Source organism: Oreochromis niloticus, linkage group LG11, assembly GCF_001858045.2.
Source record: "Oreochromis niloticus isolate F11D_XX linkage group LG11, O_niloticus_UMD_NMBU, whole genome shotgun sequence".
Taxonomy (NCBI): domain Eukaryota; kingdom Metazoa; phylum Chordata; class Actinopteri; order Cichliformes; family Cichlidae; genus Oreochromis; species Oreochromis niloticus.
The window spans coordinates 24840255-24855943 of record NC_031976.2 but is presented as its reverse complement, the minus strand read 5'-3'; the positions used below and the strand labels follow the sequence as shown (position 1 = coordinate 24855943).

General features: G+C 39.0%; 1 protein-coding gene across 1 annotated transcript; it reads right to left on the bottom strand.

Moving 5' to 3' along the window:
* Nucleotides 1-4045: 4045 nt before the first annotated feature.
* On the bottom strand, nt 4046-14017 carry LOC109194215 (carcinoembryonic antigen-related cell adhesion molecule 20). Its single transcript, XM_013274593.3, has 8 exons — nt 13893-14017; nt 13515-13589; nt 12511-12789; nt 11822-12103; nt 5930-6023; nt 5475-5524; nt 5104-5141; nt 4046-4674 (listed from the first exon to the last, which is right to left on the bottom strand). Exons 1-8 carry the CDS (start codon nt 13933-13935, stop codon nt 4552-4554), a joined length of 984 nt encoding a protein of 327 aa, XP_013130047.1. The 5' UTR covers nt 13936-14017; the 3' UTR covers nt 4046-4551.
* Nucleotides 14018-15689: the final 1672 nt, after the last annotated feature.

Here is a 15689-nt window from a genome sequence, read left to right as displayed (position 1 = left end):
GTTGTTGTTGTTTTTTGATTGTATTATTTTTTTTTGTTTGGTTTTATTTGTATTAATGCATGGATTAGTCAAGAGCTGCATGAAATTGAAGATTTTTATAGTGCACTCCTCAAAGCACTAGATGGCGCTGTCTCACAGGAGTCTTTTAATTCTGGTTTCTTCTGGCTCTAAATAACCTCTGCATTAAAATATTCACCAAGAAATACCTGGACCTTTTGGTTACTCTCAACACGCCTGCAGATCAGTAGTGATACAGTAATAATGCAACATTCAACTATATATTTCTGTTCTCAGCTAATATTATATTTATCTTTTCTAGCCCTCGTGAATCTAAAACATTTCTCCCATGACTGACACTTTGAACCTGATTACATGGAAGATAGAGTATGAATTATGAAATATATCTAATTCAACTTCTGATGGCAGCACGATGATAAGCTTTTTATTATGTCAGAGGTTTTCTGACACTAGTAGATGAGTCTTCCCTGCTGTCACACACTAAGATAATTCAGTAATTATCATGGCTCAGATAGGTGGGGCTTTTGAAACAAGGGCAAAGACAAGCAGTAAAAGTTGCTGTCAGTCTGTTACTGGTATAAGTACAATGGAAAAAACATTGTAATCTATGCCATGTAGACAGTACTGTGCAAACATCTTAAATCATCCCTCACGTCTTTATATTTTGTTTCCAAAGAAGTCAAACTGTCTTGTCCTTTTTTTGAAAAGTGGTCTTGAGCAACAGTTCTCCAGGGTTTCTGAAAGTCTTTTAGAGCTCTTCACTACAATTATTGTACCTGGCCATTCTTTAAAGGCAGTGGTTCCCAAACTTTTTTTGCCAGGCCCCCCTTTTTTACAAGAAAAATGTTCGGATCAGCCTGATATTATTTGTATCGCACTGTAACTTTACTGCATAAAGAGCTAACATGTCCAAAATGTCAGGAGTAGTTAGTCATTACAAGAAGTGTTTGTGAACTAAAAATCAAGAATGTGGGATCCTGTTTGTCCGTGATTTGGAGAGCCCAGCGCTGCTCCCGACGCAGGGAAAACTAATTTTGCAGGGGAGACCTACCTCGGCACTTATGCAGGTGAAGCCAAAGGGAAGATATGCTTCACCATATTTTCCTGTCTTTGGTTTGGAAGGAAGTTGGTTTGGAAACATATTTGGCGATGCTTCATCTCCTGCTTTGCGTTTGTGTGGGAGCCCCGTCAAAAACCTGTCCACAGTGTCCAAGCGCTCTTTTTTTTTTTTTTTTCTTTTCATACCGCGCCCCCCTGGCTCTGCGCCCCCTAGGGGGCGGGCCCCACACTTTGGGAACCTCTGCTTTAAAGGAGTGTTTACTTTTTAATCCACTGAATTAAAAACCATTCAGCATTATGAGGCACCTAACTCAAAGGATGAACCAGTGCTGTCTACACTTAGCAAAGAACCAACCAGAAATTCTACTTTTAGACACTTAGTCACAAACACATAATTTGTTCCCATTTCTTTAGTTGAATCTAGGAAAAATGTAAAAAAAAAAAAAAAACCAACCAAGTTTTACCATCAGAACATCACAAAGGCAGATATCTAACACTGACTTTCAGGCATGAAGAAGCTACAGTAATAGTAATCAATGAAGGCCTGACAGCACAAGTCTGGAAAAGTACCACAACCAAATACCTCCAAAATGTAAGTCAGTGGTTGAGAAGCCAGAGGAATGGTAGGGATAAGATCCAAGCCTTCAATACATACATTCTAAAGGTCAGATATCTAGTTGGAATAATAAGCTGGGCACAGAAGAGGATATATGTCACTGATGTCAAGACAAAAAAACTCCTCACAGTGCACTGGGGTGTCCAGCTGAAGTCCAGCAGCTTGAGGCTCTATGATCAATGGACAGAGGGAGAAAAAGGATTATTGGGTGTCAGAGCCATAATCCAGGATGGTGGAGAAGTTCTTAGAGAAGTTCATCTGGTTCCCTGAGAATTTTTCTCCAAAAGTACTTTAGGTGGCTGAAGGCAAATGGTGATGAAGAACATGAGGAGAAACAATCATGGATAATCAAGCCCCTGGATATGATGTACCAATGATAACACAGGATGTAGCTGACATCAGCAAATCCAACCAGTGGCTTAAAAAATGTTGGCCTAAAGTACAGCACAGAGGCACTAATCACAGCAGCACAAGAATAGGCTCTAAGCACCGGATCCATGGAGGCAGGAGTCTAGCACAGCTGACAGAACTGAATAGGTTGACTGTGCAAAGATGTCCTGGAGACTATCCAGCACATTGTAGTAGGATGTGTGTCCACAGTGGTACCAGAGGTAAAAGTAATACTGTGAGTTGTGACCATTAAACTTGAGCGACTAGCTCCAGCAGATTCCAGGCACAACATCAGAGGTCTCTATTCAGAAGAGCACAAGAAAAGCTGAGTCACCCATTTTAGAAAATGTTCCAAAAGAATATCTCTGAGTCTGTTTGCTTGGTGAACTGTTACATTTGCCTTGACAGTATATGTTTGGCAATGTGGTTAGCAAATTTAGCAGGCTTTGTCACAGCACATTACTGGTACTTTTGGTACAGTGTTATCTTAATGTGTTGTTGTGATAACAGGTCGGATAACCGGAATATAATTTATTGGCTGAACTTTGAATTTATTGCTGCAGTTTCATGCTGTGTCATTCCTCTAAATCTTGCATTGTTTGGCTACAACCTTATGTTGAGTGTATATCAAATACACTAACATCAGAAAAACAAAAATAAAAAAGCATAAAAATATAGGAATATACCTGAACTACATCCTTCTACGTTCTTTTTGCAAGAGGGAGAGTAACATGTTTTCTTTCATTTCCTCCTCTCTGGCTGTTACCACAGATATGCTTTATGATCGTTGCATTTCTGAGAAACATGGAGTAACAGAAATATATTGATATTTCTTATATTTATTCCTCTTCCTTATTCCCCAGTGCATTTACATTTCCTCTTTGCAACATCTAATTCTTGGAAAAATCAAAGACAAATAAATGAAAGAAGTCTGTATTTTAAAAAAGGGCCCATGTGCTTTATCAGGTGTGAAGAAGTCAGAAATGTCACTAAGGCAGAAGAAAGAAAAAAGTCAAAGGCATCAAAAAAAAAAAGTTTATTAGAAAAATGATGCATATTATTACAAACACAGTATCTGAGGTTGCATTCTTTGCTCTCCTTAGAGGAACACTGTAAACTGGTGACACACTTATGACACATTCATCTCAGCATGTAGACGAGCACTCAAGTGCATGAGATAGGAAAGTCGTTTCCCAGAGCTTCATGTGCTATAAACTAAAGTTATTACTTTACACAGAGGGCAAAAGTTTATCCACTTCCCTTCAGAGCCTCCAAGGTTTTCTGGGTTGTTGGTTGTCAACACTTCAATTTGTTCAACATTCAGAAAAATACATTTTATAAGTCATTAGTGAATTATAAATAATTATAATGAACGACCCTCTCAGTCAGGATGTTCAAAGACCATTCTTTGATACTAATGTATATACAGTATTCAATAAACGGATTAGATGTAATTAATACCTTTATTGACACAAAATGTGTTACAATTTAATAAATTAATATGTTACAGAATTCCAGGCTTGACAACTTGTATTCCGTTGTATTACACAGACACAGTCTGCATACTGATACCTTCTAGTTACACTACTGAAATATGCTGACAGAGGGAGCGTGTTGTTATTTTGTAAGTGCAATGTCTGTTCTTGACTGTAGAAAAGTTAATCCAGAATGGCCTAAAAATATATTTATAATTAATTTCAATAAGCATTTTGAAGGGATAATAAAACTATAACTTTACTAATTACTTTGTGTGTGGAAATTATTTCTCTCAGGAAAAAAAAAATCAAAGGTTTTCGTGTGCCTATATTTTTTTTTAAAAATAAAATTCCCCCCACCCCAAAATGGCAAATGGTATTTTTAAGCAGTTTTAAGCAGCAAAAAATCTGAATACAGATAGAGATTTATAGTAAATGGAGATGTAACACCTGAGCAATGCATGTTCGCTCAAAACTTGACAACCCAATAACTGAGAATTTTTGAAAGTTTAAAAACTCACCATTAACATTTTCTTTGTTGTAACATTTCATTTAATTCAAAACTTTCAAACAGTGCAGCACCTTTACAGTTCACTAAGGTAATGGCACATTAATCATTCATCAAACTGATCATTAAGTAGTATCCAGGAGTGTTACTTTTAACAAATAAACACTAGAATCTCATATGAAATCACATGATATTACATTATGTCAAACCTGTGACAAACATTAGCTAGATTAACATTTGAATCAAATTTAAAGAATATTACTGCTTAGGTAACTGCATTTTACATGGGCTGTAAAACACGATATACAGTTTTTTAAAGAAATATCAAAGTAATAAATAGAAACAGTTTTCCAGTGACAGTAAACTTCAGAGCTGGTTGGTTGTTAATCACATTTTAAAGGAAAGTCGGAAAGCCATGTCCAGACAAGCTCACAATGAAGGAACTACAAGAGAAGTTCAGGTTTCACTGCTTTTGGTGTCCAGTACTATTTGAATCTATTCACTTCCTGCATGACTTCATCATAGGAAGGAGGGGAGGATGCATAATGTGCAGAGTCACTATGTGTATTTTTGTTTGGGATAAACCTCACATTTGTAAAGTTCAGCTCCTACAAATGAAAAAGAGAAGGCAGAAACATTACAGATGTAAAGTACACAGGATTTTATTGTCTTTGTGTTAGATTTTATAAGATGTAACTTCCATTTATGTCTTGATGCATCCTCAATCATGCAGGTAAGTAAATCCCCAAAAGTTGATTCTGTTCATCTGGACGTAGCATTTTCAGTGGGTGACGAAATGTTTCTCCCACTGAAAACGCAACGTCCAGATGAACAGAACCAACTTATGGGGATAACTTCCATTTATTTTCATTGTATTGGATAACATATTGAACTGATATGGAGTTAGCATAATCGTTAATCGGCCCATGCAGTTGTGGTCAAATACCCTGTAGCCACTCACACAAAACTATAAAGACCATGATTTCTCCAAACATTTTGCAAACATAGGTGAACATCAAAGAAGTAAAAACTTTTACCTGACTGGAGGAAGCTGGATTATCCTGACCTTCAGCTGCTTTAAAAATAAACAAATAATTTAGGGAAACAATACTAACACGCACAGAAACACACAAAAAAGCAAAGCCGTCAACTTGCTACACGTTCTCTCTCAGCAGCCAAACACAACAAACAGGCCAGAAAAGTAAATCTTGGCTGTCAGACATACTCACAGTGAACATTGGAGAGGAATTATGTGGAAACATCACAGAACAAATGGGAAGCTACCTGCATCACACACTATCTGATTTTGTGTTTTCCTTTGCATTTAAATTAAAGCAGCTCCACCATAAACTTATCCAAAAACCGTACTGGTATTTATATGATTACATTTTATTTATTTGAATCTTACCTGTTGCAGTGGTAGTTTCTGTGTGTGTGGACTGGTTCAGATGTCTTCTGCTGAGAGAGTTAAAAGGTCATTACTATACATTACAACACAAGCATTCTCTGACCTTTTGTCACATAATAACACCAATGGAGCCTCAATGTTTTTACAAAATAAATAATACAACCACAATCATTCTATATGCCTAAAATGTTTTTGTGAGTTTAAGTTTTACTGTTATAAAAGTTTAAAAATAGGATTTCCAAGTGTATTTTAACACAGCTTTACTCACATTCTTATGTCAATTACTGTTATAGACATAATTATTTTATTACAGTCGCACAAAAACAACAAAATGCAACAAAAGATTTAGCTACCCTGAGAAATAACAACAAATCACAAGCTGGAGTCATGACTAGAACTACACAGATATCACACATTCACAATTTAAAAATGTTTCCAAGCTGTTTCCAACATACTTTCTCTTATAGATGTAGTAGCCGCCACCAACAGCTGCAGCAACGATGACACAACATGCGATTACTATTCCACTGATGAGACATTCTGATGATTCTAGGAAGATACAAATGAAAAAAAAAAATATTTTCATCATCATATTTTTGAAAAAGAAATTGCCCCATCATTTCATAATAATGTAATAATTACCTTATTTGTTTGATTTTGTAATTTGTCAGATTTCAGTGGCTTTCAGAGAGACATAATTTTGCCCCAGCACATATCAGTGTTTTAGTAAAACTGTGGAGGTACTATGTGTCTTTGGCAGACATATTTATATCTCTAAGCAAAGTTATGTACTTAAAAGCACATGTCTTGTGAGCTTAAAATAAACCTTCATTGTTTTGTTAGTATCACTGCTATGGAAAAAATATGAGCGATATAACAGTAAAACCCACAAACATATGTAGGTACCTCATCCATGCACCACTGATAGTGGCATTTTCCTAATCATGCCTGACAGGTCTAGTTACCACAGTCAGATAAATCAACCCCTTTAACCTTTACATACTGTTCGGGTCATATTAGATCCATTTTAAAGGTTGACACCAGTAAGAGTACCCTAAATACCTGACTTTTACCCTGTAATTTGGTGACTCTATATGTTATACTGTTGTACAGCTGATTCTAAATTTTAAACCATTAGAGTCAAATTGGACCATTATCTGTTCAGATGGCTACGAGATTCACCAGTGTGAGTCAAGTCAAAGAAAGTTGTGGTTTCAGGGAGTCTTGAAACTGTTGTAATGGAATTTCTTTCACTTATGTACTAATCACATTATTTTATTGTATAATGCCTTGGTGCCACTGATTTTAACATGTCTGACACCCATACAGTAAGACAAATGGTGGGGGTCTATTTAGGAAGTTGGGGGAAGCAGACAACTCCACAGGAGGGAGAGTCTTTTGTCTCTTCAAGGACTCTGGGAGGTAGAAAGGTATTTAACTGAGAGCCACACTAGGCTCAGTGAGACTCTGCTGACCCTGCCCCGTGGTCATGCAGGCTCTCCACCAAGCTTGGTTTTCTGTTCTTTGTGTGTTTTGATTAAAGAATGTTAGCTACCGCTCACCGCTCATCTGCAGGCTTTATTTAAGTGGAAAACTTCCACAACAGAATGGCGCTGCGAGCAGGGTTGGTCCGTGTGGTCGCTGAACAACGGTTCCGTGGATGGGCTGATCACCCCTGAGGGAAAAGGTACCTTTGTCCTACCGGCTGTTGAAGCAAAGGAAATGGAGGAGTCACGGAGCCGCGTGTTTCAGCAACCACCGAGACCATCGATTTAGAGGGGACTCCTGCAGATGGGTGAGTTGTAGCTAACTTGTATACAGTCATGGAGAGTTTTTGTCTGGCCGAGGGGGGAACGCTGGCCGACTCCGGAGTTCGAGTCTCCGGAGGGAAAATCCTGGCGGTTTGAGACCCCAGGCTTGTGTTGGGAACGGCCCATCACAAGGACAGTGGCTCGAACACGTTGTTGGGGAGAAGCCGGCCCAGACCTGTGGTCAGTCCAAGTACGTCACAGGGACAGCGGCTCGGGTACACTGTCGGGGAAAATCCTGGTGGTTTGAGACCCCAGGCTTGTGTTGGGAACGGCTCATCACAAGGACAGTGGTTCGAACATGCAGTTGGGGAGAAGCCGGCCCAGACCTGTGTTCGGTCCAAGTACGCCACAGGAACGGCGGTTCGGGTACACTGTCGGGGACCATTTCTGCGTAATACAGTGCGCAGAGTGGCGGTGTTCGTTCCTTGGTCCGTAGAAGGCAAGGAACCTCATGGGGGACGCCTCGTGTAGTAATGGGAAACTGGATCCAGTAAAGCGGCAGGCCTTCCACCAGGCGGCCAGAGACAAAACTCAATAACTGACTGTATGATAAGAACTGAGTAAATGTGTGGTGTGAGATGAAAGAGAGTGGTTGTGTGGGAAAAGTTGATGTGTGTGTAAAAACAGCAAAAAATGGGGTTCAAAATGTTGAAAATGGGGAACAGGAAGAAAAGAAAAAAAAAAAAAGAGAGGAGTGTAGACATGTGTGTAAAAGTTGTTTCCAACTAGCAGGAGAGGGTGATACTGCAGGCTACCAGCTCCCCTAGTGTGGACACACAAAAATTTCTTTTTTAGCAAAATTGTTGATAAAAATAAGCAATAAAAATAGGAAGAGGGTTTGGTGGTTTTTAACGTAGAACAACTACAATCTTTCTGGGTTTTTAAGAAAGGGGAGTTCAGAACCAGAGAGGGGAGATGTGTTGTTTTAAGCAATGAGAAGAATGATCAAAATGTCTCAGTGTGTCACTTGCAGGTGAAGAGCAGACCCTGATCAATTTTTCACGTGCAGCAATCGGAAGAAAATTATAGGTTAACATCATTTAGAAACACTCAAGCCAAGTTTTGGCTGAATTGTTTTACAGCTTAACTTCCATGTGTTTGTCACCCTGAGAACACAAGCTCCAAGAATCTCTCCCTGAAGACAAGAAATGCAGTTCCAGAACAACGAGATGGATATCAAGAGCTCACAGCAGTGTCCTGAGCAGTGAAGAAAAGTTGCAGCAGCAGCAGCTGTGCAAGACAGCGACAGCAAGGAGAAAAATGGCATCATCATGACTGGATGGATGGATGTGCATTTCCAACGAGCTGCAACTTTACTGTGTGTGAATGGACCTTTGAAAAGACTGTCTGAGTTGGACATTTGCCACTTTTTGAGCAAAATGGCAAAATGAGACAGTGGAAAACACAGGACAACTGACTCTCACTGGACTGCTGCAAGGGGGAGAGATGAGATGAGACCACAGTGGAAGGAGCAGGGGAGAACATGGCTGTTTTAGTGTGGGAACTGAAATTTGGGTTTAGGAAACTGGGAAGAAAAAATGACTGCCTTGCGTGGAGAATTGAAAAGTGTCTGGAGCACCGCAAAGAGGAGAGGTACACAAAAATTACACAAACAGAAAAATGCATTAATCCTACTAACACAAACACACATGCAATGAAGCTCATGAAGACCAAATAGCATTTTAAGCATGCATTGCTGTTACCATCATCTTGTCCGGTTCACTTAGTGGGTTAAAAAGTGATACATAGACTAGTGAACTAGTATTATTTTGGGGAAGGATGATTGAATTATTGCAGGGGTGAACAGAATGCTGCAGGGGGGTCAGATGAGTGGGGACTAATAGATTATTGAGTTTCTTGTTTCTGATGTGTGGGGGAGGTCTTATCATGACACACATCTGGTTACATGGGGGAAAACAAAACTCATTATCTAATAGAATATTGTTGTTGTGTGAGGTGTGACTGGTGGATGAAAGTTTGGGAGATTTACTGATGCATTTTCTTTTGGTACCACTTTGAAACTGCCAATTAGTTTTGTTTGGATCTATCATTCTAAGAGAGCATGCTCAGACAACTTCTAAAAAGAGGCCTTCATATTTTCTGATTTTTAACAGTGCACTGAGATTTTTGTTTGGCAATTTTCTCTTTTGAAGCAGGCCTGCAAGATCGGGATCGAAAGCGCTACACAACATGTTAAACAATCGCAAGTGAGTTTCTCCAAAAATTAGAATGGGCTCGGGAGAAAGCCACTTATTTGGGACAATCAGAAAACAAGTCCCTGTCAAAAAGGATTCAGCGAGGTAATCCAGTCTAAATTCTTTTTTCTTTTTTGAAATGACGTCATTGCTGGCAGTAGAAACTTATCGCGTCACGAGAGGTTCTACTGTCAGCAAATATAAAATGGGGACTGATTGGACTGACAAAGCTTGACTGACTTGACACCAGTATGCAAAATTGCACCTCCGCCTTGACCTGACAAAAGGGTGGATGTATGTATGTATGTTTCTTTTTACAGGAGCAGAAAGATGACAGCAACAGGTTGCATGAGCTTTTGGGCCGTGCTGACTTAACCTTTTAATTGCCACTTTCTATGTCTTTGAATTTACCAGCGGTGTGTTATTCATGACCTTGTATTGTTTACAGTGCAGAGGTCACTGTGAGAAAGTGTGCATACAGATGCGCTGCGCTAACACCTATTTTTCCACAAAAGAGGGTTAATCATATGATCCAATCACATGATTTACAGCAGGACACACCACTGGCTAATGTTTTTTCTTACGACAGGGCCTGGAGTGAAACTACTCCAGGGGAGAAGCCCTGTGAATTTTTAAGAGACAATGTACAACTTCATTGTGCATGTCTAATTGTGCTAAGCTGACATAGGGCAAAAGAGGGTTTTCCGGGGAAGCTTTCAATTTTAAATTGCAGAGACCGTGACATGAGAGATATGGAAGAAGAGACTGAAGTGCAGATGCAGACCATGGCTGGAAGAGAACGCTTCAAGAGGACCAGTGAGAAGCAGGGACCATCTGCAGGACAGCAGACAAACGACAGTGGGCTGCACCACTGGGCTTCCAAAGGATTGTCATGAGGAGATTTTGAACAGCAAAAATCTTAAAATAAAATGAAAGAGTTTCGCCGTTGACGTTGAGGAAGACAACTAAGGTGTACGACGTGCTCTGCCTCTACAGCTGCGTTGGAACAGACATCGAGGGATGAAGAGAGCGTGCCAAGCTCCAAAAGTAACAGCACAGAGGAAGATCAACGTTGGAATTATGACTCTGTAAATGGCACAGACACCAGGAGCCATGACTGTGACTGGGAATGACCACCTAATGCTGTTTCACTTTGCCATGCAAAGTACTTTGACACTCTGGGGAAGACCTTTCCTCTGTATCATTGTTGTTGCCATTTGCATGTGAGAGCTTAGATTGTGGGGAGGATTAAAGATGAACAAAGGGTGGTGAGAGAACAGTGAAGTTAGGATACACAGTGTGAAACTCCTTTAAGTGTAAAATAATGTTGATGTGATTACAGAATGTCAGGAAAGAAATTCTGGTATTAATGTGATTCTTGATTTAAGAATCAAAGGGTGGGATTGTAAAGGAATTTCTTTCACTTATGTACTAATCACATTATTTTATTGTATAATGCCTTGGTGCCACTGATTTTAACATGTCTGACACCCATACAGTAAGACAAATGGTGGGGGTCTATTTAGGAAGTTGGGGGAAGCAGACAACTCCACAGGAGGGAGAGTCTTTTGTCTCTTCAAGGACTCTGGGAGGTAGAAAGGTATTTAACTGAGAGCCACACTAGGCTCAGTGAGACTCTGCTGACCCTGCCCCGTGGTCATGCAGGCTCTCCACCAAGCTTGGTTTTCTGTTCTTTGTGTGTTTTGATTAAAGAATGTTAGCTACCGCTCACCACTCATCTGCAGGCTTTATTTAAGTGGAAAACTTCCACAACACTGTCAAACTGTAAACCCATGTGTGCCCAGGATCCTACAGAGGTCATACAGAGGTCAGAGGGTAACTCAGGTTTCAGCACAGGCACTGACATTATAAGTATATAATCTGAAAATAAACAAAAAATAAATGTATGTATTCTGCATAGTGCTACGCCCATGTAAACAGGTAGTGTAAGATGGATAGTGTGAAACTCATAGTTAACGACACATACAGAAATATTCTTGTTTTACAGAGAGTATGACCTTTTTTTTAAAAAAAAAAATCAGGTTGTACTAAGAAAGTTTACTGAATAACAACTGAAAAGGTTAGGTTCTGTGGGGTGTATCATTAAACAACATATCAAAACAGATGTATGCACAAAAAAAAAAAAGTCTGACTTTTGCGTCCAAGACACAGTTTTTGTAGTTTTGCTTTTCTGCATCGCCACAGTCAATTTTAAATCAAACAACTGAAATGTGTCGAAAAATGTAGACATTCAGCTTTAATTCTGAACCAATAATTGCATCAACTGGTCAGAAATTACATCCATTTTTATAAATGTAAATATATACATATACCAACTTACCCACTGAGTCTATAGCCACTATAGTGATGGATAAAGGCTGAGATGTTTCATATCTCAGAGTTCTGCTGTTAAAGGCCTGACAGCTGTAGTTTCCACTCTGACTCGTGCGAGCATCGATCACACCAAAACCTCTTCCACCTGTAAACCCCAGAGCTCCATTCACAAGCCAGTGATACCTTGCAGGAGGTTTGGAATCAGCCTTGCAACTGAAGAAGATGTCTGACCCTACTTTATAATATTCCTTTGATGGATTTACTCTCAATTTTATATTTTCAGGACCATCTAAATGAAAAGGGAAAATAGAAAAGTTCATGATAATTGCATGAAAAGTGACAGTTTGTAATATTCAGTTTGGTGTAAGATCATTAGTAAATAATAATACTTCACATCAAGTTACCAGGAAAACAAATCTCTGTACAATTTAATACATTCAAAGAAAACCTTCTAAATTAAAACAGTTTAGCTGGCACTCTGTGATAATGTCCCATCAAGCCATCCAGTTTCTTAACCACAGTCATGGGGTGGCTCTAGTTGGTGTTGTTAGAGAAGCCATTTTTCAATGTATTCCTATTAAACTGAGAAATGTGTTTTGGAATATCTAATGTTCTGAAATCTAAACTACTGTCTAAACTCTCTTGTTGTTGTTTGCATCCAGATGCTTTCAGATAAGTTACTGTTTAGTAACTCACAGCTGATAGAGAGCTTCAGTGGATCACTGGTGCCATTACTGAGAAGATTGGACACAAGACATCTGAACGGCCCTTGGTCAAACCGGGTCACATTGATTATAGTCAGATTGGAGCCTCCATCAGTGAAGTGAACTCTGTCATTTGCTGTAACCGAAGAGCTGCCGTTCAACCAGAGAACAGAGGTGGGAGATCCAGAGGCAGAGCAGACAAGAGTGACAGAACTGTTGAACTCAACCAAGTCTGTCTTGCTGCTGGTTATCAATATATTTGAGACTGACTCTGTGAAAGAAAAACAAAATGGTTTGATTGCTGTTAAGAGAAAACTCAGGAGGCAAGAAACACAGACTCAGCGCTTTTTACATGTACATGGGCGATGCCCCGACACAGTCTCCACACAGCAACGTGTACAAGACGTGTCACGGAGGATCCGCGCGGGGCATCAGCTTGTTCTTTATTATATAGGCAAACAGCTTGTATCATATTCTTAGGCGGAGCATACAAAGTATGAAAAACGACTCCCTATATGGAGACTTAAGATATGGAGACTGAAGATATGTGAGTTCGGTGAGTTCGTTGGCCATATCAGGATGTGGCCTTGAACATTTCTACTTTCATTTGTGCAACTTCCTCTTTATGGTTTCAATCATACTCCTCATGTCACACACACACATACTAAGTTTAAATGAAGCTAAACACTATGAGAGTACAGACAGTAATAGAAGAATACAAATTTCCTTTAACAATTGCTGACATCATAAAAAAAAAGCTGAAAGTGAGTGATGTGTGCAATTATGCACATAAGTGGCAAAGTAACACTATCTTCATTGAAGCACAGAGGACTCAGGATCTAAAGGTAATAGTGTTTACCTTCATTATTTACCTTCTTGTACAATATACATCACACATTTTCTCTTTCTGTAATGTAATATAAAATTGTAAAAAAAATGTTTTCAAAAAGAGTCACATACAAAACAAAATGATGATATTAGACTCCATCTGCTCACCGTTTATGTTCACACTTGTATGTCCTGCCATAGCTGGTTCATCTGGTGAGTCCACATCATTTCCCCCTATAAAACCTGGAGGAGGGGGGTATGAACATGTGGTAGTCAAAATAACTCTGACCTGAAGATGACCCCATACTGTCTGCCTTAGTGGTAGGAAAATCACATGAAGTCTGTACTCTGGACTTAATGTCTGTTTTTGGCAAACAGCACTAAATAAATGAGTGGTGATCATAATAATTGTTAACCAACTGTGATTTCTGTGGCTTTTTACTTTTATTAATGACTCCCGTTGCCCAACAAAGAAACAGTCATGTGAATTTCACAACGATTATGACACAAAGTTTTGAACGAACAGCTTATTTTTAAGATTCTTACCTGTAAAAGTCGCACAGATGACAATCAACAGTAACACAGCCATTTATTTATTGAGTTGTTCAGAAGGTGAATGTTCAATGATCATGAGCCCTAAACTAAAGATCTACCTACAAGGTGTATTGCAAATTTCCCACATAAAAATAGTGTCCCATAGATTGCATGACACACTCCTCCTTCTTCCCTGAAAACACAGAATAGGTTTCCCTCCTGTGGTGAAATTCTGTTTGTGCAAGCTAGGTGTGTCAAACTTAAGGCCTGGGGGCCAAAATCAGCCTGGCAAGACTCCAATCTGGTCCACTGGAAAGCTCTGGAAAATGTGAAGGAGTGCATAGATTTTGAACTTTTAACTGTTGTCAGACATGTAAGTTTCGCAGCTTTTTCTCTTGATAAAGACTTCCCCGGATTGCCATTCATACTGCACCAAAGTAGTGACATAATATATAAACAATTAAAAGACAGAAAAGATCTTGTTTGTCCACTATTTCCTATGGAAAGTATTTTTATTATAGTAGGCCCAGAGTTAAAAACAAAGTCCTTGAATTAACAAAAACTGTATTGTTTTATAAATACAGGATAGTTTGGCTATTGAGCTGGCAGAACTTTTAATACATTTCTTTTTATACATTTATCATGTAAAGAAACTGACACATACCAATCAAGGTTCTGGGTCATTTGACCCAGCGTTTTCATACCCTGGGTCCACCCTCCATGCATGGTCAGAAAGCTCCTGATCATGACCAGATTCATGTTCAGGAATCACCATTAACGCGATTAAAAATTTTAACGCAATTAACCCATCTGGAGCGAAGAATGACTCAAAATCCCTGAAATGTCTCTGTCAACGCATTTTGTGCAGTTTGTCCAAAGTTTGTCCATTCTGTGCTCCAGATGGGTTAATTGCATTAAATGATTTAATCGCTTTAATCTTGGGATATAGGGATGACCCTATAAAAATGTTTTTTGTCCAAGAGATATCACTTCGAAGGTACAAAAAAAGTACAACTGTTTGGGGTTTATTTCACAAGGTCTCTCATATATGAAATCAATTGTTGTATAAAACATTTTACTGCAGAAGTGAATATATTGACACATATTGTAGAACACATCATAAATAACAAGAAATAAACAAACCAAAAATATGAAAATAGTGCCAAGCTGAATCTTGAACTTAAATCATCTTAATTTGAATGTTGGAGAGGGGGGTCCTCTACATGTCTGGAAAAACAAACATGTACAGTGAGTATCTTATGTCACTGAGGAATAGCACTTCAAGCAAATAACAGATAATAATGAAAATGTCCACTATTTCCACCAAATTACCCCCAGACAATCAACACAAATGGAGAATAAACAAGGGTTAATGACAAACCTGTAACCAAACTACAACAAGCAAATGCTCTTTACCATAAATTCAATAAACAGACAGATTATTTAAAATTAAAAGGGTCTGTTTACTAATATTGAAGAAAAAATAAGAAATATACAAAATTAAAGTTCACTTCTCTTACTGTTCAATGGAAATTTCAACACATTCTTATCAGTTACACCAGGCAAAACAATATAGCAGAAAATAAAAGTTGCAGACCTGAATTGAATTTGGGGATCATTGTGTCCAAAAACTTAACGGTCACTACAGTCCACCTGGAAAGTTATGTGTCCAGCAGGGATTACTCTGTTCCAGGGCTGGACATCTGGCATAGCGGGCATTTGCTCAGTGGACCGACACAGTTTTGGACTGATCTATTGAAGTCAATTGAAGGCCCGTTGTACAGCGGTCCAACAAGCACTGAAAGAAGC